The 24,608-nt window shown below is 40.7% G+C and overlaps 1 protein-coding gene across 2 annotated transcripts in view; it reads right to left on the bottom strand.

Moving 5' to 3' along the window:
* LOXHD1 (lipoxygenase homology PLAT domains 1) overlaps window positions 1-24,608 on the bottom strand; it is a 227,425-nt gene that overhangs the window by 124,921 nt on the left and 77,896 nt on the right. For both annotated transcript variants that reach the window (XM_057526953.1, XM_007197197.2), the window contains exons 9-12: window positions 10,244-10,379; window positions 9,557-9,717; window positions 8,457-8,543; window positions 7,892-8,027 (exon numbers count right to left, since the gene is read on the bottom strand). In XM_057526953.1, coding sequence (XP_057382936.1) covers window positions 7,892-8,027; window positions 8,457-8,543; window positions 9,557-9,717; window positions 10,244-10,379 — 520 coding nt within the window. The remainder of the gene's footprint in view (window positions 1-7,891; window positions 8,028-8,456; window positions 8,544-9,556; window positions 9,718-10,243; window positions 10,380-24,608) is intronic.

Below are 24,608 nucleotides of genomic sequence, written 5' to 3'. Positions count from 1 at the left end.
AGGAAGGGAGCATCCAGGCTTTCTTACCAAATTGCCCAGACATGAGGCAGAAAGCTACTGGTGTAACTGGAAAGCTGTCAGCAGTCAAATATGAAAAAGAAGTCATACTCCTTATTACACAGAGATTGGCAGAATAAATAATGCATCTAACTATCTGATATATGGAAGAGACACACTTTACATTCAGACACAAATAGGTTGAGAGTAAAAGGATGGCTCAAGAAGAAATAGACAATAGGAATAAATTTATAACAAGTAAAAGATTGAATCAGAATTCAGAAAACTACACATGAAGAAAAACCCAGGCCTAGATGTCTTCACTACTGAATTTTACCAAACATGTAAAGAAGAATTAATACCAATTCTTCTCAAATAAAGTAGAAGGAAATACTTCCGAACTCATTTTGTGAGGCTAGCATATCCCTGCTCCAAAACCAGACAAAGATACCACAAGAAAAGAAAACTACAGACCAATGTTATGAATACAGATGCAAAAATCCTCAAAAAAATATTAGCAAAACAAATCCAGCCCCATAAAAAAGAACTATACACCATGGCAAGGTAGGATCTATCCCAGGGATACAAGTTAAATTTCTGAAAATCAAGTAATGTAATATATCATATCAACAGAATAAAAAAACAAAAATCACATGATCATTTCAATAGGCTCAGAAAAAGCATTTGACAAAATTCAACACTCTTTCTTGATGAAAAATCAGCAAACTAAGAATAAAAGGGAACTTCATCAACCCATAAAAGTCATCTATGAAATACCCACAGCTGACATCATATTTAATGGTGGAAGAGTGGATGCTTTCCCCCTAAGATCAGGAACAAGACAAGGATCTCTGCTCCCACCACTTCTATTCAACATGGTAATGGAGGTTTTAGCCAAGGCAATTAGGTATCCAGATTGGAAAGAAGTAAAACTATCTCTCTTCATGGATGACATGATCTTGTATATTGAAAATCATAAGGAATTCACTAAAAACTATTAGAACTAATAACAGTTCAGCAAAGTTGTGGAGTACAAGATCAATATAACAGAATCAACTGTATTTCTATTACCTTTCAATGAACAATCTGAAAATAAAATTAAGGAAACATTTCCATTCAAAATAGCATCAAAAAGAATAAAATAGTTATGAATAAATTTTAAAAAAACAAGTGAAAACCAATTAATAACTCATGGAGTTGTAATGTACAGCATGGCAAATATGGTTAATAATACTATATTGCATATTTGAAAATGCTAATACAGTAGATCTTAAAAGTTCTCATTACAAGAAAAAAATTATGTAACAACGTGTTGTGATGGATTTTAACTAGACTTACTGTGGTGATCACTTTGCAATATATACAAATATTGAATCATTATGTTGTACACCTGAAACTAAATATAACATTGTAAGTCAATTATACTTCAGTAAAAAAAGAAAGTGAAAAACTTAAGCTCTGAAAACTAAAAAACTGTTGAAAGAAATTAAAGATGTTCACAGATTGGAAGACAATATTGTTAAGATGGCAATACTTCCCAAACTGATCTACAGATAAAATGCAATGTCCATCACAATCTTAAATGATTTCTTTGTAGAAATTGACAAGCCATCTCTAAAATACATATGGAATTTCAAGGAACCCAGAATAGCCAAAACAATAGCAAAAAAGAATAATAAAGAAGAATAACAAGTGTTGGCAAGGATGTAGAGAAATTGGAACTCTCATACATTGCTGATGGAAATGCAAAATGGTGCAGCTGTTTGAAAAATAGTATGATAGTTTCTCAAAACTCAAAACAGCATTACCATACAGCCAGCAATTCAGCTCATAGGTATATATCCAAGAGAACTGAAAACATATGTCCACACAAAAACTTTACATGAATATTCATAGCCACATTATTCATAATAGCCAAAAAGTAGAAACAACCCAAATGTCCATTAACAGTTGAATGTGGTATATCCATACAGTGAAATATTATTCAGCATTTAAAAGAAATGAAATACAGATGCATGCTACAAGGTGAATGGACATTAAAAACATATGCTAAGTGAAAGAAACAGATACAAAGAGTCATATATTAAGTGATTCCATTTATATGAAATGTCGAGAACAAGCAAATCTATAGAGACAAAAAATAGATTATTGGTTTGAACAGATGGGTAAGTACAGAGATAAGGAGTGAGGTGGGGGAATGGGTGTGAGTGCTAATGGGTATGGGTATGCAATGAAAATGGTCTGGAATTTGATAGTGGTCATGGATACATGACTCTATCAATATACTAAAAGCCACTGAATACTTTAAATAAATGAATTGTATGGAAAATGAATACGTCAATAAAAATGTTTTAAAAAATGGACACTACTCATTGGTGGTCCATCTAAAATGAATATAAAGTACATGAGGAATGAGACAAATCACCAGTAAGTTTAATTTAATTTTTCAGTTATATACCCATTTTTATTTGGAGATATGAAGACATCTGAAAATTAAAATTGACCTTTAAATATGTGGGTCTGAATACATAGTGTCTATAGCAAAAGCATTTGTTAGAAGAAAAGGTCAAGGATAACTGCTTATCCACAGACCTGCCTGAATGGGGCTGGTAAAGAGTCTCCTGCCCCCAACACTGCCTCTTCAGAGGGACAGCACCTGAAATTCAACCACTGCTGCCTCTCCAATCAACTCTGTTAAAATTCAGAAGATAAATATTTTAAACTTTTAGCCTTCGCATAAATGAAGCTGATGCTTTTGTGTTAAGCTCCCAATGATAGGCTGTGTTAACAGTAAGAGGAACAAAGAGCGTTAACTGGAGTTAGTACTGAAACGTGGAAGCACAAAAGGGAAGGGAGGGCACCAGTCTCACTTCATTCTGACTTTTGATGAAGGTCAGTGTTGCCTTTCTGGGCTGTATCTATTAGGCCGTTCCCAGAGGCAAGCTGATGAGGGAATTTAGAAATCTCTATGCCTGGGAATTCCAGTCCCCTTTGTTCAGGAGCTCGAAGGTCCTATTGGCTGGACATTGTCAGGGGTCCCAATTCTCTCTAGGGGCCACTCCCAGCCCACCTGCCACTGACGTTCTAAGCACCTTCCTGGCAAGAAGTCTGTGGACAATTAAAAATAATTATATTAGCCATTGGCAGTGAAAGACTTTAAACAGATGGGTAAGTACTAGAGCCTCTTGTACTTTAATTTTAAAATTACAGCTCAGCCTGATTAGCAAGAAGTTACAGTTTTCAGCACTTGAGTCCAGTGGTCTCTTGCCACTCATCAGTGGTATGTAATCCCTTCTGCTGGGCATGCAGTGGAGACTGCAGATCTCATTGGTTTTACTACCTCACATAGCTCCTGAGGGAAAGGCAAGGTGGAGATTAAGTTGTGGGCTGTTGAGTGCTTTGTCTGTGTCTCCTGGTCTGTGTTAATCAGTGCAATCACCCCTGAAGGCATCTTGGCTCTCAGATGTGGTGTTAATTGCTTGTTTGACTGGCCCTTATTTTTTAAGTAAACTAGGAGTACACAATTTCAAACTTAGAGAATTGGTTTTAAATTGGTATTTACTCATTTTACATGAGTCCAAGACTCTCCACTGAAGGGATTTTCAGGAAGCCCTGCACATCATACCTTGGTATAACTTGGTATACCTTGGTACACCTTGGTATACCTTGGTACCAACTGGGGAAGTGAGATGTTGCCACCAGCTCTATTTACTGTTACAAAGAAGCATCCAGACCAGAAAAGGAGATTTGAGTTCCTGTAGAGGTGAGTGAGGACATGGGAGTGTTCCAAGAACAAGAGGAATTTATGTGGGCCAGAAAGAACAGTTGGGGGAAAGAAATTAGAGTTGATATGGGCTCCAAAGTACTGTCAAGGACCCCCAGAAGGCATTAAACTGCCCTTATAGCCAGGACAGACAGCCCTTCTGTCACTGACATGGGTCCTTGAACTCGTTAATCAATAGAAATTGATAAGAGGCCAGAAGAGAAATTCAGGCAAAGCTTTACTGGGACTCGTGCCACAGCACGAGGGAGTGAAAACAAGAAAGAGGTGCCCTTGCTTGCTCTCTGAGGAGGGCGAGCTGGTCCCTTAAATGGGGTGAGGGTGGGGGCGGATCGGTGGGTCAGGCTGGAGGGGTGGCTTAGGTGTCTGTCCACACCCTTGGTGGTGCTGTGTGCAGGGATTATGCTTTCGTTCTGGGTACCTCAGGAATGGCAGTTGGTTTGTGGTCTTTTTGTATCTTATAATTGCCCCCAACTGCAGTTATTTTTAGTCCCTTATAGGTTCTTTGTATTCTGTTGCTAGAGGTTCAAACACTCCAGTAAATGGTGCCAGGTCCCAGCTTATCTCACTTCAATCCAATACTAGTCATTAGAGAATTTTTTTAAATTGCAGTTGTTCTTTAATAGTATCACAGAAGGCAAAAACAAACAAAAGACAGCTATGATAGCCCCATATCTTATACACTGTTTAAAATGTTTCAAGGGTGTTTTTGTATGTAACCTATAGAAATGCTTTTCCTCCCCGCCCCTCCCACCGTGATCTCTCCTTATCTATCAAATCCCTACCATGGAAGACCTAGCTCAAATGCCTGAACAAAGTTTCTCCCATCTTGCTCAGCAGGAAGTTTACCTCCCTCCTGTGTCTGCAGCATTCATTCAACTCCTACCAGTTCCACCTTCAGAGTGTTTCTTAAATTTATGTCCTCCTCCGCAGTCTACCTGAACCCTGCCCAATTTCAGGACCACTTTTTCTTTCCCCTGGATGATTTCTTAACGGCTTGTCCCTGAAATACATCCTCCACACACCCACAAGTCCTTGATAGAGCAGGAGAAATGTGGGGAGGAAGGAACTGGATGGCGTTCAAGTTCAAGGGTGGTGTGAGTGTCATCAAGGTCATGAGAGGCCTGGGAGGGCAGGAGCCTGAGTCAGAGGTGGGGACTGAGTCAGAGTTCAGAGGAGCAGCTTTGTGGGATGAGCCCAAGTGAGGTACTGGGGAGTGGCTGGTTGCATGGGAGGGAGGTGGAGGTGAGCAAAGTGGATGAGGACCAGCACGTGGATGAGTGGGTTTTCCACATGGACGTTGATGGAAGCAGAAAAAAAGCTCTCAGGTTTTGATATGCGCAAAAATTATTTGGTGTGCTTGATAAAAGTACCGATTACCAGGCATAGCCTTCAGAGAGCCTAGTCAGTATATCTGGGATTGGGCCCAGGGATCTTCATTTTAACAAACACTCTAGGCAATTTTTATATAAATGGGACCTTGAGCATACTTTCAGAGACACTATCTGTTATGGGCTGAATTGTGTCCCCCCCCCACCAAATCCATATGTTGAAGTCATAACCCCCCAGTACCTCAGAATGTATTTGGAAGTAGGATCTTTAAAGAAGTAAATAAAGTAAAATGAGGTCGTATGTGTGGGCCCTAATCCAATATGATTGATGTCCTTATAAGAAGAGATTAGGACATAGACATGAGCACACACACAGGGGAAAGATCATGTGAGGACACAGCGAGAAGATGGTCATTTTCAAGGCAAGGAGAGAGGTCTCAGGAGAAAGCCAACCTGCCAACACCTTGATCTTGGGCTTCTAGCCTCCAGAACTGTGAGAAAATAAATTTATGTTGTTTCAGCCCCCCCAGTCTGTGGTATTTTGTTATGGCAGCCCAAGCAGACTAGTTCACTGTCCTAGAACAATGGTAGGAGTTGAGGGGTCTAGAGAATGACCAGGGGGCACCTTGCAAAAGAGGAACATGTCCAGAGTGAACAGAAGATGGAAATGAGCTGGGGCAGAGGCCACATGGTGGGTGGTGTGAGCCTCAAGGCCGAAAGGGCAGAGGGGGTCAGGAGAATGCCCCCTCCCGCTAGCCCCACAGTTGTGAGGACGGAAAACTGGGCTTTGGGGGGAGGGGAGCCATGCTTCAGTCAAGGTAAGGAGGAGATGGAGGTAAAAGAACATCCTGGACATTTAAGTAAAAATGGCAGCTTTCTCTCTGAAAAAAATCTCACTAAAACGATAGCATACAGGTATTTTAAAGATTTAACCAAACAAAAAATTTTCACCAATAAGGCTCAGGGAAAGGGATGAATATAGACAACAGCAACCAAATTTCAGAAGCTGGAGCACAGCTAGAGAAGTGTGCTTTTCACAGTGCCTTAGCACAGTGGGTCCTCACCAGGAGCACTGACAGCCCCTAGAAATTTGTTGGACAAATTCCTGAGCTCCCCACCCCAGACCTACTGAATTAGAAAATCTGTGGGTGAGCCCCAGCAATCTGTGTTTTAAGAAGCCCTTCAGGTGACAATGCTGAAGTTTGAGGTCCCCTGACTTTACAGACCAGAGAGAATTGATCAGAGCTATCAGCTGTGAAATTTGAGAAGTAAGGTTGCAAAATGTTTCAGGAATGACAGCACCAGGTAACTTTAGAAATAGGGAGTGAGGGGCTAAAATTATGAGAACTGGTTAGAAGGATTTAGAAAGCAGTTAGATCCCAGGACCATCTCTTCAATTGTTCATACCTGCAGGCTCAATTCTGGCACATAAAGAGGGCAGATCAGGTAACAGCGGGTGTGTTTCTGCCTTGGTGGGATACATGTTACATGGAGTCCTAATTGGGGGGTGGGCAGGAATCATATGTTATTTATCATATTTACAGGGAGATGATAGCCTTGTTGCCAAAGAAAATACTGCTGAATGTGAAAAGGCAGAGTATAGTTTGCTGACCCAGGAGGCAGGAGATCTTGTTCTAGGTCTCACTCTGTCTCTAACTGTATAAACAGGGCAAGAACTTCCTCGGTTTCCTTATCTGCATCAGTCTATTTTAAGGACCTTTGAACACAAATATTCCATAGTCCATTTTAATTAGTCCATTTTAATTAATTCCATAGTCCATTTTAATTAAAAATGAAGAAGAATCATAAAATAGTACTAATTGCAAGCATTGCCTAATTAGACTAACAGGGTGATCCCTTTTTAGATATTTGCTGTTTGGGGTTTCTATGTTTTTGTGTATTTAACTCTGTTCAAATTGTTTAAAAATATATATACAGAGCTTCTACTGGGTGTGCAAATGCCTGAGAAGTGACACTATCCAAATACTTAGAAGGACTACTGGAACTATGGGTGACATTGTAATTTACTTTTTGTAATTTTGCAATGTTATTTTACTATTTAAAAAAATTAAGCACAGCCACAAGGATAGAAAATAGGTTAATTATATTAAGTGCCAATTCTGATCAATTGCTAATGTTTGCTTGCAGTGCTATATTGAGGGCTATGAAGCTCATTTCAGACTAAATGGGAGAGAATGCTGTGATTACTCAGTAATGTCTGCCAAGGGAAAAGGTTAGGACATGTGCCGTGTATTTGCCAGCACTCTGGTGGTATAACCTAGAGGCAAAATGATCTCCTTTTCCCTCTTTGAATGTGGATGCTAGACTCCAGATTAAAAGCTCAGCTCTCTTCTACTAGTTGCAAAAAGAAATAGAGGATTCATAAGGGAGCAGTCAAGTGTGGCTATAAGAACCCAGATCCAGCCTTCCTTTTTGAGGACCATCTTATGCATAATTCGAAGTGGATGTTTCTTTTAATTTCAGGGAGTGCCTGGAGAAATATTGTTCAGTGTGGATTCTTCTCATCCCCTCATAGCTAACCTGAAGACCCAGAAATCTCCCCATTGTCACCCATGCCCATCATAAAGCCTTAGCGTCATGCCTTGGAGATGGTTCCTACAAGCCGGTCTTGAGTCTAGGACCTTCTAAACCCATTCCTCATTCAGAGGGAGCCTGATGATGCATAGTGGACAAGACTACCAGCTCATAGGCTAGACACCCATTGGCACACCAAGTAAGAGTTCCATTACCTCCCCCAGGATGAGAGCCAGTCAATACTTACTGCCCATTATCCTCCGTACTGTTGGACCCTCAGCAGTCATTTCCCTAACGATCTCATTGTCATCCTCATTGGCATCCAGCCAGCGATTGCAGTTGAAGTTATACTTGTCCTTGGTCAGAGTGTTCATCAGGGTCATCTGGAATGAAGCCCTGGAGTGAGCAAGTGGGTGTACCAGAGATATTCGTCCATGCCTTGAGGTTCCCGTTCTGCTAGTTCATCTCAAGGAGGACAAGGCCGTCCCCTAGGGATGACTCTTGTGGAAGATGGAGTGCCAGATTAATATTTATCCCTCTGGTCCTCTGGAGACCCACAGTTGCCTAGCAGCCAGGTAATTAGGACACAGTGCAAGTCTGCTGCAACCTAAGCAACTTCTTAGTCTACTTTGGAAGTCCTGTCCGCATCAGGAAGTCCATGTGTCATGTGTCCAAATTTAGGTCTCACTACAACCCTTCCCCGCCCACACTCCCAACAGATAAAGGCAAACTAACAAGACAAGGTCATTAGAAAGAGACCATTTTGGTTCCTCTCCCAACCACCTTCTAACCCCCAAGATGGTACATCTCACCCTTTCTAAATGCCATCCAGAACCAGGACTCCTTTTATTATGCCATGCCCGAATCTTATAAAACCTGCCGAGGTCTGGGAGCTCAATCTATGGTGAGAGATAACAAGGTCTGAGTGGACAGAACCAAGTGAAATGTGTTTATCCTCATAGCTGACCCCCTGCCAGGAGGGTACCCACTTTGAGCTGTTTCTTCAGCATCAAGGGTGGGTTTGCTTCAAACCACCCTCATATATTCTATCTTCTTGTGCTCTTTTAACCAATGGCACATGAGGGAGAGACAGCCATGTAGAGCTAAGGTTCAGTCTGGGCTGGTGAAACTGAACAAAAATAACTGACCCACAGTAGGATCCAGACTAAATAAAATCTTCCAAGCAATAAGCTTTCAATTACAAAATCCATATGGCAGCCCTGCAAATTAGCACAGGCCCACGGCCTCAGGACTCTGCTGGGCACTGAAACAGACAAAAAGATCAATACAGTGGTCATGCCCTTTCCCTAGGGGCTCAAAGTCTAGCCAGGAAGACAAATACATAAAGAGCAATGAACTGAAGGTATAATAGAAGTGCCAACGGGGTGCTCTGAGAAGAGAGCTGCAAATTACAAATTATTCTTACCTAAAGGTCAGAGCTGCACTTCCGTTAACAAAACAAGCCTTGCTCTGCTTATATACATACTGAAAATTTAAAGCTGAATTTCTTTTTAAATGTTCCAAAATGTATACTTTCCTTTAAATTTGCTCCTCACTCTCTAATTCAGTCCACATTGGTTGGTTTGACACTAACTGTGCTCAGGGTCTCTGCTCTACAATGATTCCCCAAGTCACCAGGCTCCTGAATGTCCAAAGCCATTACATACTTGCTTCTTCTCCCATGCTTGGTTCTGGACTGTTTGATTCAGATGAAGGGCCAGATCTAAACTGCACCCCATCAGTACATTGCCCGTACATTAAATGTGGCATTCCTTGCAGGGGTCTAGGGACTCTATTTTACCTTTTTGTCTTCAAACTTGATCCAAACCTGGCTTAGAAAACCAGAATCCCATGACAAATGCGTCTTACACCCCTTCCTCCTTCTTCCCTCCCACTCTGTCACACTTCCTACCATAAATTTCTCAATTATTCCAGGTTTGAACCACTTGTTGTTGGGATTCAGGAGAATCTCATCTGTCCGCCCCTTCTGCCCATAAATCTGGATGAAGATAGGAGAGTTGGTACCAGCTTTCTTCAAGTCGGTCGTCCAGACCCACAGGGACCATGGGAATTCTGCAGAGACAGGTCAAGTTGTACCATAAACTTCAAAAGTGAAGAGATTTTCAAGCTACCAGTGGGGAAGACAAGCAAATCAAAGGTGATCAGGACTGAAGTGCAGATTGTATACAGGTGTGTCCTACTCTCAGAAACCCATTATAACAAATACTCAATTTGGGAAGTCAAGGATTCCTTGCTATTTGAAAGAGTGTGCCTTAATGTTCCTTTTAATGGTGAGAGTCTATTAGTATGTTTTAAATTGGGGGAAGAGTTGACTCCACCCACCCTGTGGCCAGTACATTCAGAGTGCACTGTGTTCAACCATTCAGTTTAACAGCTAGCCCATCACAGCAACTTAACGATTTGGGGCTGCTGGAGTATGAGCCTTGATGCCACGTCTGTAACTCTGTGTGGTCTGTACCTTGGAGAACTGAGGTCCCTGGGGGACCCTTTCCCTTCCTTTCCAGAGGAGAATTGAGAAGAAGGAGTGCCCAGTGGTTTGACATCCTGGCCTTTGCTGGCTCTGGGCCCCTCCACCTACTTTTCAGCCTCTTCTTCCTGAGAGACACCATCTCGTAGAGCTGCCTCTCGATCAGCCCATCTGCCTTCTTCTCATCCAGCCAGTTGCTGCAAGGGAAGGTCTGCTGGATGCCAGTGAAGGGGCACAAAATCACCACCTGGGGGAGCAGATCACATCTCCTACAGTAGGTCCCCTGGCTGGGACTTCTTTGTAATGTTCAACAGCCTCCTTAGCCCCACATTTAGGGTTGTCTGCATTACTACCCTCAAGGAATGTCACTTTTCTTCCCACTGCCTATCTCATTAAATCTTAGATCAAGAAATACCTCCTCTAAGAAATCTTCCCAAGTAGGTATCATCCATATTCCAATTTACTAGCCCAAAGCTCAAACATTTTTCTCTATACACATACCCTTTTTGAATACCATATTTCCTTATGCACATTGTAAATTCTCCATCTGAACCAAATTAACTAGAATGCTAAATTAATACCCTGTATTTGTCTTGTGGAAAAAAGGTCAATCACATAAAAGGTAATTAATATCTATAATTTAATACAAAAACTAACTACCTCTTCAGGACTTGATCTTTATTTAACCTTCTCTCCTACACCTTCTCCATCTCTACCCACATTCTGAACTTATGGGTTTAGAACGTGGCATTCTAGCCTTCTCTCCTACACCTTCTCCATCTCTACCCACATTCTGAACTTATGGGTTTAGAACATGGCATTCTGTCTAACCCAGACACACCTAGACGTTTTGAAGAGAATCATCAGAATGCCAAAGACAGAGATCTTAAGAACATCAAGAGAGAAAAGACAGATGATGGCAATTGGACTAACAGAAGCCAGAGGATATTGTGGGGTGGGGGCATTAGAACTCAATCTAGAATTCTGTATCCTGAAATTTCTTTCAAGAATGAAAATGAAATAAAATAATTTTCAAATTAACAAAAACAGAGTTTACCACCAATAGACCTTACTTAACCAAAGGAACTTCTAAAGCATAGTACTTCAGGAGGAAGAAGAAAATTGACACCAGAAAAGAGGTCTTAGATGCAAGAAGAATTGGCAAGCAAACACACTGGCAAACAGGTAGGTAAATCTGAACAAATATGACTCTACAAAACAAGAGCATATAATATGTGAATTTAAAAATAATTTAAAGTAGAGCTAAAATACTCTACTTTCAAAATTGGCATGCAACCTAGATGCAGGGTTATTACCATTAGAAATTTCTAAGGTTCTTGATTTGTCTAAGAGGGAATTAGAGATGGTGGTTAAATTTAGGTCTTGTCACAGTAAGTATGTATGCTAAAATTTCAATAGTAACCACTAAAAAAACCAGAAAGAGTGTATAATTTCCAAATCACTAAAAGAAAAAAAAAACACAACCAATCAGTTAATCAAAAAAGAAAATAGAAAGACATAGTAAAAGCAGGACAAACAGACATGTTAATAGTTATAATAAACATAAATGACTAAATTTATCAGTTAAAAGCTAGATAGCATCAGATAGGATTGTGATAAAGATTCAATTAACCAGAAGGTTATACTAATTCTATATCTCAAAACGTAGCCTAAAACTATATACAGCAAAAATTGTTCATTCTACAGTAAGAAATTTAAATATCTACCAGCGACATTGGAAATTTCAACAAATCTTTCTTTGTAATTATTAGATCAAACAGACAAAATGCTATTAAGGAGATAGAAGATTCAAAAACAAAAGTAACAAACTGAATTTAATAAATAAAATCAAAATCTTAAATTCAACTCTTGGAACATATACATAAATTGAAGCACATTGTAAAGTAAATGTCAAAAAATTTAAAAATGGCATCCACCATTGAGAGGACCTTCAAGATGGCGGAGGAGTAAGATGTGGATATCACCTTCCTCCCCACAAATACAACAAAAATACATCTAAATGTGCAACAACTCCTAAAGAACACCTACTGAATGCTGGCAGAAGACCTCAGACCTCCCCAAAGACAAGAAACTCCCCATGTAGCTGGGTAGGGAAAAAGAAAAAACAGAGACAAAAAAATAGGGAGGGGACCTACACCTCTGGGAGGGAGCTGTGAAAGAGGAAAAGTTTCCATGCACTAAGAAGCCCCTTCACTGGTGGAGACGGGAGTGGGCTTGGAGGAAGCTTTGGAGCCATGGAGGGGAGTGCAGCAATAGGGCTGCAGAGGGCAAAGCAGAGAGATTCCTGCAAAGAGGATCGGGGCCAATCAGTGCTCACCCGCCGGGACAGGTGGGGGCTGGGAGCTGAGGCTCGGGATTTGGAGGTCAGATCCCAGGGAGAGGACAGGGGTTGGCTGCGTGGACACAGCCAGAAGGGGCTAGTGCGCCACAGCTAACCAGGAGGGAGTCCGGGAAAAAGTCTGGAACTTCCTAAGAGTCAGGAGACTGTTGTTTCAGGGTGCACGAGGAGAGGAGATTCAGGGCACTGCCTAAAAGAGCTTCAGAGACAGGTGTGAGCCACAGCTATCAGCACAGACACCAGAGATGGGCATGAAATGCTAAGGCGGCTGCTGCAGCCACCAAGAAGCCTGTGTGCAAGCACAGGTCACTATCCACACCTCCCCTCCTGGGAGCCTGTGCAGCCCGCCACTGCCAGGGTCCCGTGATCCAGGGACAATTTCCCCAGGAGAACACATGGCGCACCTCAGGCTGTTGCAATGTCACACTGGCCTCTGCCACCGCAGGCTTGTGCCGCATTCTATACCCCTCTCTCCCCCGGCCTGAGTGAGCCAGAGCCCCCTAATCAGCCCTCCTTTAACCCCCTCCTGTGTGGGTGAAGAACAGATGCCAGAGTGCGACCTACATGCAGAGGCAGGGCCAAATCCAAAGCTGAAACCCAGGAGCTGTGCAGACAAAGAGAAAGGGAAATTTCTCTGTGCAGCCTCAGGAGCAGCAGATTAAATCTTCACAATCAGTTGATGTACCCTGCATCTGTGGAATGCCTGATTAGACAACGAATCATCCCAAAATTGAGGTGGTGGACATTGGGAGCAACTGTAGACTTCGGGTTTGCTGTATGTGACTGACTAGTTTCTGATTTTTATGTTTAACTTAGTATCGTTTTTAGTGCTTGTTATCATTGGTGGATTTGTTTATTAGTTTGGTTGCTTTCTTCTTTTTTTTTAAATTACTTAAAAATATTTTTATTTTAATAATATTTTTTATTTTAAAAACTTTATTTATTTTATTTTTCTTTCCTTCCTTTTTTTCTCCCTTTTCTTCTGAGCCATGTGGCTGACAGGATCTTGGTGCTCTGGCCGGGTGTCAGGCTGGTGCCTCTGAGGTGGGAGAGCCGAGTTCAGGAAATTGGACCACCAGAGAGACCTCCCGGCCCCACGTAATATCAATCGGCGAGAGTTCACCCAGAGATCTCCATCTCAACACTAAGACCCAGCTCCACTCAATGACCAGTAAGCTCCAGTGCTGGACACCCCATGCCAAACAACTAGAAAGACAGGAACACAACCCCACCCATCAGCAGAGAGTCTGCCTAAAATCATAATAAATTCACAGACATCCCAAAACACACCACTGGACATGGTCCTGCCCACCAGAAAGACAAGATCCAGCCTCATCCACCAGAACACAGGCAACCAGTCCCCTCCACAAGGAAGCCTACACAACCCACTGAACCAACCTTATCTACTGGGGGCAGACACAAAAAACAACAGGAACTACGAACTTGCAGGCTGCAAAAAGGAGACCCCAAACACAATAAGTTAAGCAAAATGAGAAGACAGAGAAATACCCAGCAGATGAAGGAGCAAGGTAAAAACCCACCAGACCAAACAAATGAAGAAGAAATAGGCAGTCTACCTGAAAAAGAATTCAGAGTAATGATAGTAAAGATGATCCAAAATCTTGGAAATAGAATGGAGAAAATACAAGAAACATTTAACAAGGACTTAGGAGAATTAAAGAGCAAACAAACAGTGAGGAACAACACAATAAATGAAATTAAAAATTCTCTAGAAGGAAACAATAGCATAATAACTGAGGCAGAAGAACGGATAAGTGACCTGGAAGATAAAATAGTGGAAATAACTACCACAGAGCTGAATAAAGAAAAAAGAATGAAAAGAACTGAGGACAGTCTCAGAGACTTCTGGGACAACATTAAATGCAACAACATTTGAATTATAGGGGTTCCAGAAGAAGAAGAGAAAAAGAAAGGGACTGAGAAAATATTTGAAGAAATTATAGTTGAAAACTTCCCTAATATGGGAAAGGAAATAGTCAATCAAGTCCAGGAAGCGCAGAGTCCCATGCAGGATAAATCCAAGAAGAAACACGCCAAGAAACATGTTAATCAAACTATCAAAAATTAAATACAAGGAAAAAATATTAAAAGCAGCAAAGGGAAAACAACAAATAACATACAAGGGAATCCCCATAAGGTTAACAGCTGATCTTTCAGCAGAAACTCTACAAGCCAGAAGGGAGTGGTAGGACATACTTAAAGTGGTGAAAAGGAAAAACTTATAACCAGGATTACTCTACCCAGCAAGGATCTCATGCAGATTCAATGGAGAAATTTAAACTTTTACAGACAAGAAAAAGTTAAGAGAATTCAGCACCACCAAACCAGCTCTATAACAAATGCTAAAGGAACTTCTCTTGGCAGGAAACACAAGAGAAGGAAAAGACCTACAATAACAAACCCAAAACAATTAAGAAAATGGTAATAGGAACATACATATCGATAACTACCTTAAATGTAAATGGATTAAATGCTCCAACCAAAAGACATACACTGGCTGAATGGATACAAAAACAAGACCCGTATATATGCTGTCTACAAGAGACCCACTTCAGACATAGGGACACATACAGACTGAAAGTGAGGGGATGGAAAAATGTATTCCATGCAAATGGAAATCAAAAGAAAACTGGAGTAGTAATTCTCATATCAGACAAAATAGACTATAAAATAAAAACTATTACAAGAGACAAAGAAGGACACTACATAATGATCAAGGGATCAATCCAAGAAGAAGATATAGGAATTGTAAATATTTATGCACCCAATGTAGGAGTACCTCAATATGAAAGGCAAATGTTAACAGCCATAAAAGGGGAAACTGACAGTAACATAATCATACTAGGGGACTTTAATAACACCCCACTATCACCAATGGACAGATCATCCAAAATGAAAATAAATAAGGAAACACAAGATTTAAATGACGCATTAAACAAGATGGATTAACTGATATTTTTAGGACATTCCATCCAAAAACAACAGAATACACTTTCTTCTCAAGTGTGCATGGAACATTCTCCAGGATAGATCACACCTTGTGTCACAAATCAAGCCTTGGTAAATTTAAGAAAATTGAAATCATATCAAGTATCTTTTCCAACAACAATGTTATGAGACTAGATATCAATTACACAAAAAAACTGTAAAATATACAAACACATGGAGGCTAAACAATATGCGACTAAATAACCAAGAGATCACTGAAGAAATCAAAGAGGAAATCAAAAAATACCTAGAAACAAATGACAATGAAAACACGACGACCCAAAACCTATGGGGTGCAGCAAAAGCAGTTCTAAGACGGAAGTTTATAGCAATACAATCCTACCTCAAGAAACAAGCAACATCTCAAATAAACAACCTAACTGGGCTTCCCTGGTGGCGCAGTGGTTGAGAGTCTGCCTGCCAATGCAGGGGACACGGGTTCGAGCCCTGGTCTGGGAGGATCCCACATGCCGCGGAGCAACTAAGCCCGTGAGCCACGAGTACTGAGCCTGCGCGTCTGGAGCCTGTGCCCCGCAGCGGGAGGGGCCGCGATAGTGAAAGGCCCGCGCACCGCGATGAAGAGCGGTCCCCGCGCCGCGATGAAGAGTGGCCCCCACTTGCCGCAGCTAGAGAAAGCCCTCGCACGAACCGAAGACCCAGCACAGCCAAAAATAAAATAAATAAATAAATTAATAAATTAAAATTAAAATTAAAAAAAAAAAAAAAAAAAAAAACAACCTAACTTACACCTAAAGCAATTAGAGAAAGAAGAATAAAAAAACCCCAAATTTAGCAGAAGGAAAGAAATCATAAAGATCAGATCAGAAATAAATGAAAAAGAAATGAATGAAACAATAGCAAAGATCAATAAAACTAAAAGTTGGTTCTTTGAGAAGATAAACAAAATTGACAACCCATTAGCCACACTCATCAAGAAAAAAAGGGAGAAGGCTCAAATCAATAGAATTAGAAATGAAAGAGGAGAAGTAACAACTGACCCCGCAGAAATACAAAGGATCATGAGAGACTACTACAAGCAACTATATGCCAATAAAATAGACAACCTGAAAGAAATGGACAAATTCTTAGAAAGGCACAACCTTCTGAGACTGAACCAGGAAGAAATAGAAAATATAAACAGACCAATCACAAGCACTGAAATTGAAACTGCGATTAAAAATCTTTCAACAAACAAAAGCCCAGGACCAGATGCCTTCACAGGAGAATTCTATCAAACATTTAGAGAAGAGCTAACACCTATCCTTCTTCTCAAACTCTTCCAAAATATAGCAGAGGGAGGAACACTACCACACTCATTCTACGAGGCCACCATCACCCTGATACCAAAACCAGACAAAGATGTCACAAAAAAAAAAATCTACAGGCCAATATCACTGATGAACATAGATGCAAAAATCCTCAACAAAATACTAGCAAACAGAATCCAACAGCACATTAAAGGGATCATACACCATGATCAAGTGGGGTTTGTTCCAAGAATGCAAGGATTCTTCAATATATGCAAATCAATCAACGTGATACACCATATTAACAAATTGAAGGAGAAAAACCATATGATCATCTCAATAGATGCAGAGAAAGCTTTCGACAAAATTCAACACCCATTTATGATAAAAGCCCTGCAGAAAGTAGGCATAGAGGGAACTTTCCTCAACATAATAAAGGCCATATATGACAAACCCACAGCCAACATCGTCCTCAATGGTGAAAAACGGAAACCGTTTCCACTAAGATCAGGAACAAGACAAGGTTGCCCACTCTCACCACTATTATTCAACATAGTTTTGGAAGTTTTAGCCACAGCAATCAGAGAAGACAAAGAAATAAAAGGAATCCAAATCGGAAAAGAAGAAGTAAAGCTGTCACTGTTTGCAGATGACATGATACTATACATAGAGAATCCTAAAGCTGCTACCAGAAAACTGCTAGACCTAATCAATGAATTTGGTAAAGCAGCAGGATACAAAATTAATGCACAGAAATCTCTTGCATTCCTATACACTAATGATGAAAAATCTGAAAGTGAAATTAAGAAAACACTCCCATTTACCATTGCAACAAAAAGAAGAAAATATCTAGGAATAAACCTACCTAAGGAGACAAAAGACCTGTATGCAGAAAATTATAAGACACTGATGAAAGAAACTAAAGATGATACAAATAGATGGAGAGATATACCATGTTCTTGTATTGGAAGAATCAACATTGTGAAAATGACTCTACTACCCAAAGCAATCCACAGATTCAATGCAATCACCACTATTATTCAACATAGTTTTGGAAGCCCTAGCCATGGCAATCAGAGAAGAAAAAGAAATAAAAGGAATACAAATTGGAAAAGAAGTAAAACTGTCACTATTTGCAGATGACATGATACTATACATAAAGAATGCGAAAGATGCTACCAGAAAACTACTAGAGCTAATCAATGAATTTGGTTAAGTAGCAGGATACAAAGTTAATGCACAGAAATATCTTGCATTCCTGTACACTAATGACGAAAAATCTGAAAGAGAAATTAAGGAAAAACTCCCATTTACCATTGCAACAAAAAGAATAAAATACCTAGGAATAAACCTACCTAAGGAGACAAAAGACCTGTATGCAGAAAACTATAAGACACTGAGGAAAGAAATTAAAGATGATACAAACATATGGAAAGATATACCATGTTCTTGGATTGGAAGAATCAACATTGTGAAAATGACTATTCCACCAGAAGCAATCTACAGATTCAATGCAATCCCTATCAAACTACCAATGGCATTTTTCACAGAACTAGAACAAAAAATTTCACAATTTGTATAGAAACACAAAATACCCCAAATAGCCAAAGCAATCTTGAGAAAGAAAAACAGAGCTGGAGCAATCAGGCTTCCTGACTTCAGACTATACAACAAAGCTACAGTAATCAAGACAGTATGGTACTGGCACAAAAATAGAAATATAGATCAGTGGAACAGGATAGAAAACCCAGAGATAAACCCACGCACATATGGTCACCTTTTCTTTGATAAAGGAGATGAGAATATACATTGGAGTAATGACAACCTCTTCAATAAGTGGTGCTGGGAAAACTGGACAGGTACATGTAAAAGAATGAAATTAGAACACTCCCTTACACAATACACAAAAATAAACTCAAAATATATTAAAGACCTAAATATAAGGCCACACACTATCAAACTCTTAGAGGAAAACATAGGCAGAATACTCTATGACATAAATCACAGCAAGATCCTTTCTGACCCATCTCCTAGAGAAATGGAAATAAAAACAAAAATAAACAAATGGGAGCTAATGAAACTTAAAAGCTTTTACACAGCAAAGGAAAACATAAACATGATGAAAAGAAGACCCTCAGAATGGGAGAAGACATTTGCAAATGAAGTAACAACAAAGGATTAATCTCCAAAATATACAAGCAGCTCACGCAGCTCAGTATCAAAAAAACGAACAACCCAATCCAAAAATGGGCAGAAGACCTAAATAGACATTTCTCCAAAGAAGATATACAGATTGCCAACAAACACATGAAAGGATGCTAAACATCACTAATCATTAGAGAAATGCAAATCAAAACTACAGTGAGGTATCACCTCACACCGGTCAGAATGGCAATCACCAAAAAAATCTACAAACAATAAATGCTGGAGAGGGTATGGAGAAAATTGAATCCTCTTGCACTGTTGGTGGAATGTAAATTGATACAGCCACTATGGAGAACAGTATGGAGGTTCCTTAAGAAACTTAAAATAGAACTACCATACAACCCAGCAATCCCACTACTGGGCATATGCCCTGAGGAAACCATAATTCAAAAAGAGTCATGTACCACAATGTTCATTGCAGCTCTATTTACAATAGCCAAGACATGGAAGCAACCTAAGTGTCCATCGACAGATGAATGGATAAAGAAGATGTGGCACATATATACAATGGAATATTACTCAACCATAAAAAGAAATGAAATTGAGTTATTTGTAGTGAGGTGGATGGACCTAGAGTCTGTCACACAGAGGGAAGTAAGTCAGAAAGAGAAAAACAAACACCATATGCTAACACATATATTTATGGAATTAAAAAAAAATGGTTCTGAAGAACCTAGGGGCAGGACAGGAATAAAGATGCAGACGTAGAGAATGGACTTGAGGGCACGGGGAGGTGGAAGGGTAAGCTGGGATGAATTGAGAGAGTGGCATGGACATATATACTCTACCATATGTAAAATAGATAGCTAGTGGGAAGCACCCACATAGCACAGGGAGATCAGCTCTGTGCTTTGTGACCACCTAGAGGGCTGGGATAGGGAGGATGGGAGGGAGACACAAGAGGGAGCGGATCACTTTGTTATACAGCAGAAACGAACACAACATTGTAAAGCAATTATGATCCAATAAAGATGTTTTAAAAAATGGCTTCATTGAATATTTCCTTATTAAAATTATATTAAATTAGAAATAAAAACAAAAAAATAACAAAACATCATGTATTTGAAGTCTAAAAAATCACACTTCAAAGTAAATAATGGATAACAAAATAATTTCAAATGGAGTGATAAATACGAATAAAAAACACAACTTATAGAAGAAAAAATTTTATAAAATGCCCTTCATCAATATTAAAAGCTTCTGCTCTCCAAAAGCATTAAGAAAATGAAAAGGCAAGCTACACATTGGGAGATTGTGTATATATAATATATATTATATATAAAATACATATTATAGTATATTTCACAATTATATATTATATTCATACATATGTCACATGTTTCTGACATAGAACTTGTATTAAGAATTCATAAAGGGGCTTCCCTGGTGGCACAGTGGTTGGGAGTCTGCCTGCTGGTGCAGGGGACGCGGGTTCGAGCCCTGGTCTGGGAGGATCCCACATGTCACGGAGCAACTAGGCCCGTGAGCCACAACTACTGAGCCTGCGCGTCTGGAGCCTGTGCTCCACAACAAGAGAGGCCACGATGGTGAGAGGCCCGCACACTGAAATGAAGAGTGGTCCCTGCTTGCCGCAACTGGAGAGAGCCCTCGCACAGAAACGAAGACCCAACACAGCCAAAAATAAATAAATTAATTAAAAAAAAACGCAAATGAGTTAAAAAAAAATTAAAAGAATACATAAAGGGAGAGTAGGAGAAAATGACGGAAGAGTAAGACGCAGAGATCACCTTCCTCCCCTCAGATACATCAGAAATACATCTACACGTGGAACTGCTCCTACAGAACACCCACTGAACGCTGGCAGAAGACCTCAGACCTCCCAAAAGGCAAGAAACTCCCCATGTACCTGGGTAGGGCAAAAGAAAAAAGAAAAAACAGAGACAAAGAATAGGGACGGGACCTGCACCAGTGGGAGGGAGCTGTGAAGGAGGAACGTTCTCCACACACTAGGAAGCCTCTTCACGGGCGGAGACTGCGGGTGGTGGGGGGGAAGCTTCGGAGCCATGGAGGAGAGCGCAGCAACAGGGGTGCGGAGGGCAAAGTGGAGAGATTCCCGCACAGAGGAGCGGTGCCGACCAGCACTCCCCAGCCCAAGAGGCTTGTCTGCTCACCCGCCGGGGTGGGCGGGGGCTGGGAGCTGAGGCTCGGGCTTCGGTCGGATCCTAGGGAGAGGACTGGGGTTGGTGGCGTGAACACAGCCTGAAGGGGTTAGTGCACCACAGCTAGCTGGGAGAGAGTCCTGGAAAAGTCTGGAGCTGCCGAAGAGACAAGAGACTTTTTCGTGCCTCTTTGTTTCCTGGTGCGTGAGGAGAAGGGATTCAGAGCACCACCTAAATGAGCTCCAGAGACGGGCGTGAGCCGCGGCTATCAGTGCGGACACCAGAGACGGGCATGAGACGATAAGGCTGCTACTCCCACCACCAAGAAGCCTGTGTGCAAGCACAGGTCACTATCCACACCGACCCTCCGGGAGCCTGTGCCACCCGCCACTGCCAGGGTCCCGTGATCCAGGGACAACTTCCCCAGGAGAACGCATGGCGCACCTCAGGCTGGTGTAACTTCACGCCGGCCTCTGCTGCGGCAGGCTTGCCCCACATCCGTACCCCTCCCTCCCCCCGGCCTGAGTGAGCCAGAGCCCCCGAATCAGCTGCTCCTTTAACCCCGTCCTGTCTGAGCGAAGAACAGACGTCCTCAGGCGACCTACACGCAGAGGCGGGTCCAAATCCAAAGCTGAACCCCGGGAGCTGTGCGAACAAAGAAGAGAAAGGGAAATCTCTCCCAGGAGCCTCAGAAGCAGCGGATTAAAGCTCCACAATCAACCTGATGTACCCTGAGTCTGTGGAATACCTGAATAGACAATGAATCATCCCAAATTGAGGAGGTGGACTTTGGGAGCAAGATATATTATTTTTTCTCCTTTTCCTCTTTTTGTGAATGTGTATGTGTATGCTTCTGTCTGAGATTTTGTCTGTACAGCTTTGCTTTCACCATTTGTCCTAGGGTTCTGTCCATCCGTTTTTTTTTTTCCCTTCTCTTTACTTAAAAAATTTTTTTCGTAATAATTATTTTTTATTTTAATTATTTTATTTTATCTTACTTTATTTTATTTTATCCTCTTTCTTTCTATTTTTTTCTCCCTTTTATTCTGAGCCATGTGGATGAAAGACTCTTGGTGCTCCAGCCAGGCATCAGGGCTGTGCCTCTGAGGTGGGAGAGACAACCTCAGGACACTGGTCCACAAGAGACCTCCCAGCTCTATGTAATACCAAATGACGAAAATCTCCCAGAGATCTCCATCTCAACACCAAGACCCAGAATCACTCAACGACCAGCAAGCTAAAGTGCTGGACACCCTATGCCAAACAACCAGCAAGACAGGAACACAGCCCCATCCATTAGTAGAGAGGCTGCCTAAAATCATAATAAGGCCACAGACACCCCAAAACACACCACCAGATGTGGAACTGCCTACCAGAAAAACAAGATCCGGCCTCATCCACCAGAAGACAGGCACTAGTCCCCTCCACCAGGAAGCCTACACAACCCACTGAACCAACCTTAGTCACTGGGGACAGACACCAAAAACAACAGAAACTACGAATCTGCAGCCTGTGAAAAGGAGACCCCAAAAACAGTAAGTTAAGAAAAATGAGAAGACAGAAAAACACACAGCAAATGAAGGAGCAAGGTAAAAACATACCAGACCTAACAAATGAAGAGGAAATAGGCAGTCTACCTGAAAAAGAATTCAGAATAATCATAGTAAAGATGATCCAAAATCTTGGAAATAGAATAGACAAAATGCAAGAAACATTTAACAAGGACCTAAAAGAACTAAAGAGTAAACAAGCAATGATGAACAACACAGTAAATGAAACTAAAAATACTCTAGAAGGGATCAATAGCAGAATAACTGAGGCAGAAGAACGGATAAGTGACCTGGAAGATAAAATAGTGGAAATAACTACTGCAGAGCAGAATAAAGAAAAAAGAATGAAAAGAACTGAGGACAGTCTCAGAGACCTCTGGGACAACATTAAATGCACCAACATCCGAATTACAGGGGTCCCAGAAGAAGAAGACAAAAAAAGGGACTGAGAAAATATTTGAAGAGATTATAGTTGAAAACTTCCCTAATATGGGAAAGGAAATAGTTAATCAAGTCCTGGAAGCACAGAGAGTCCCATACAGGATAAACCCAAGGAGAAACACGCCAAGACACATGTTAATCAAACTATCAAAAATTAAATATAAAGAAAACATATTAAAAGCAGCAAGGGAAAAACAACAAATAACACAAAAGGGAATCCCCATAAGGTTAACAGCTGATCTTTCAGCAGAAACTCTGCAAGCCAGAAGGGAGTGGCAGGACACATTTAAAGTGATGAAGGAGGAAAACCTACAACCAAGATTACTCTAACCAGCAAGGATCTCATTCAGATTTGATGGAGAAATTAAAACCTTTACAGACAAGCAAAAGCTGAGAGAGTTCAGCACCACCAAACCAGCTTCACAAAAAATGCTAAAGGAACTTCTCTAGGCAAGAAACACAAGAGAAGGAAAACACCTACAATAACAAACCCAATACATTTAAGAAAATGGGAATAGGAACATACATATCGATAATTACCTTAAATGTAAATGGATTAAATGCTCCCACCAAAAGACACAGACTGGCTGAATGGATACAAAAACAAGACCTGTACATATGCTGTCTACAAGAGACCCACTTCAGGCCTAGGGACACATACAGACTGAAAGTGAGGGGATGGAAAAAGAAATTCCATGCAAATGGAAATCAAAAGAAAGCTGGAGTAGCAGTTCTCATATCAGAGAAAATACACTTTAAAATAAAGACTATTACAAGAGACAAAGAAGGACACTACATAATGATCAAGGGATCAATCCAAGAAGAAGATATAACAATTGTAAATATTTATGCACTGAACATAGGAGCACCTCAATACATAAGGCAAATACTAACAGCCATAAAAAGGGAAATCAACAGCAACACAATCATAGTAGGGGACTTTAACACCCCACTTTCACCAATGGACAGATCATCCAAAATGAAAATAAATAAGGAAACACAAGCTTTAAATGATACATTAAACAATATGGACTTAATTGATATTTATAGGACATTCCACCCAAAAACAACAGAATACACATTTTTCTCAAGTGCTCATGGAACATTCTCCAGGATAGATCATATCTTGGGTCACAAATCAAGCCTTGGTAAATTTAAGAAAATTGAAATCGTATCAAGTATCTTTTCTGACCACAATGCTATGAGACTAGATATCAATTACAGGAAAAGATCCGTAAAAAATACAAACACATGGAGGTTAAACAATACACTACTTAAGAACGAAGTGATCACTGAAGAAATCAAAGGGGAAATCAAAAAATACCTAGAAACAAATGACAATGGAGACACGACGACCCAAAACCTATGGGATGCAGCAAAAGCACTTCTAAGAGGGAAGTTTATAGCAATACAATCCTACTTTAAGAAACAGGAAACATCTCAAATAAACAACCTAACCTTGCACCTAAAGTAATTAGAGAAAGAAGAACAAAAAACCCCCAAAATTATCAGAAGGAAAGAAATCATGAAGATCAGATCAGAAAT

The sequence above is a fragment of the Balaenoptera acutorostrata genome, chromosome 13, assembly GCF_949987535.1.
Source record: "Balaenoptera acutorostrata chromosome 13, mBalAcu1.1, whole genome shotgun sequence".
NCBI classification, from domain to species: domain Eukaryota; kingdom Metazoa; phylum Chordata; class Mammalia; order Artiodactyla; family Balaenopteridae; genus Balaenoptera; species Balaenoptera acutorostrata.
This window is presented reverse-complemented; position numbering and strand designations above follow the sequence as displayed.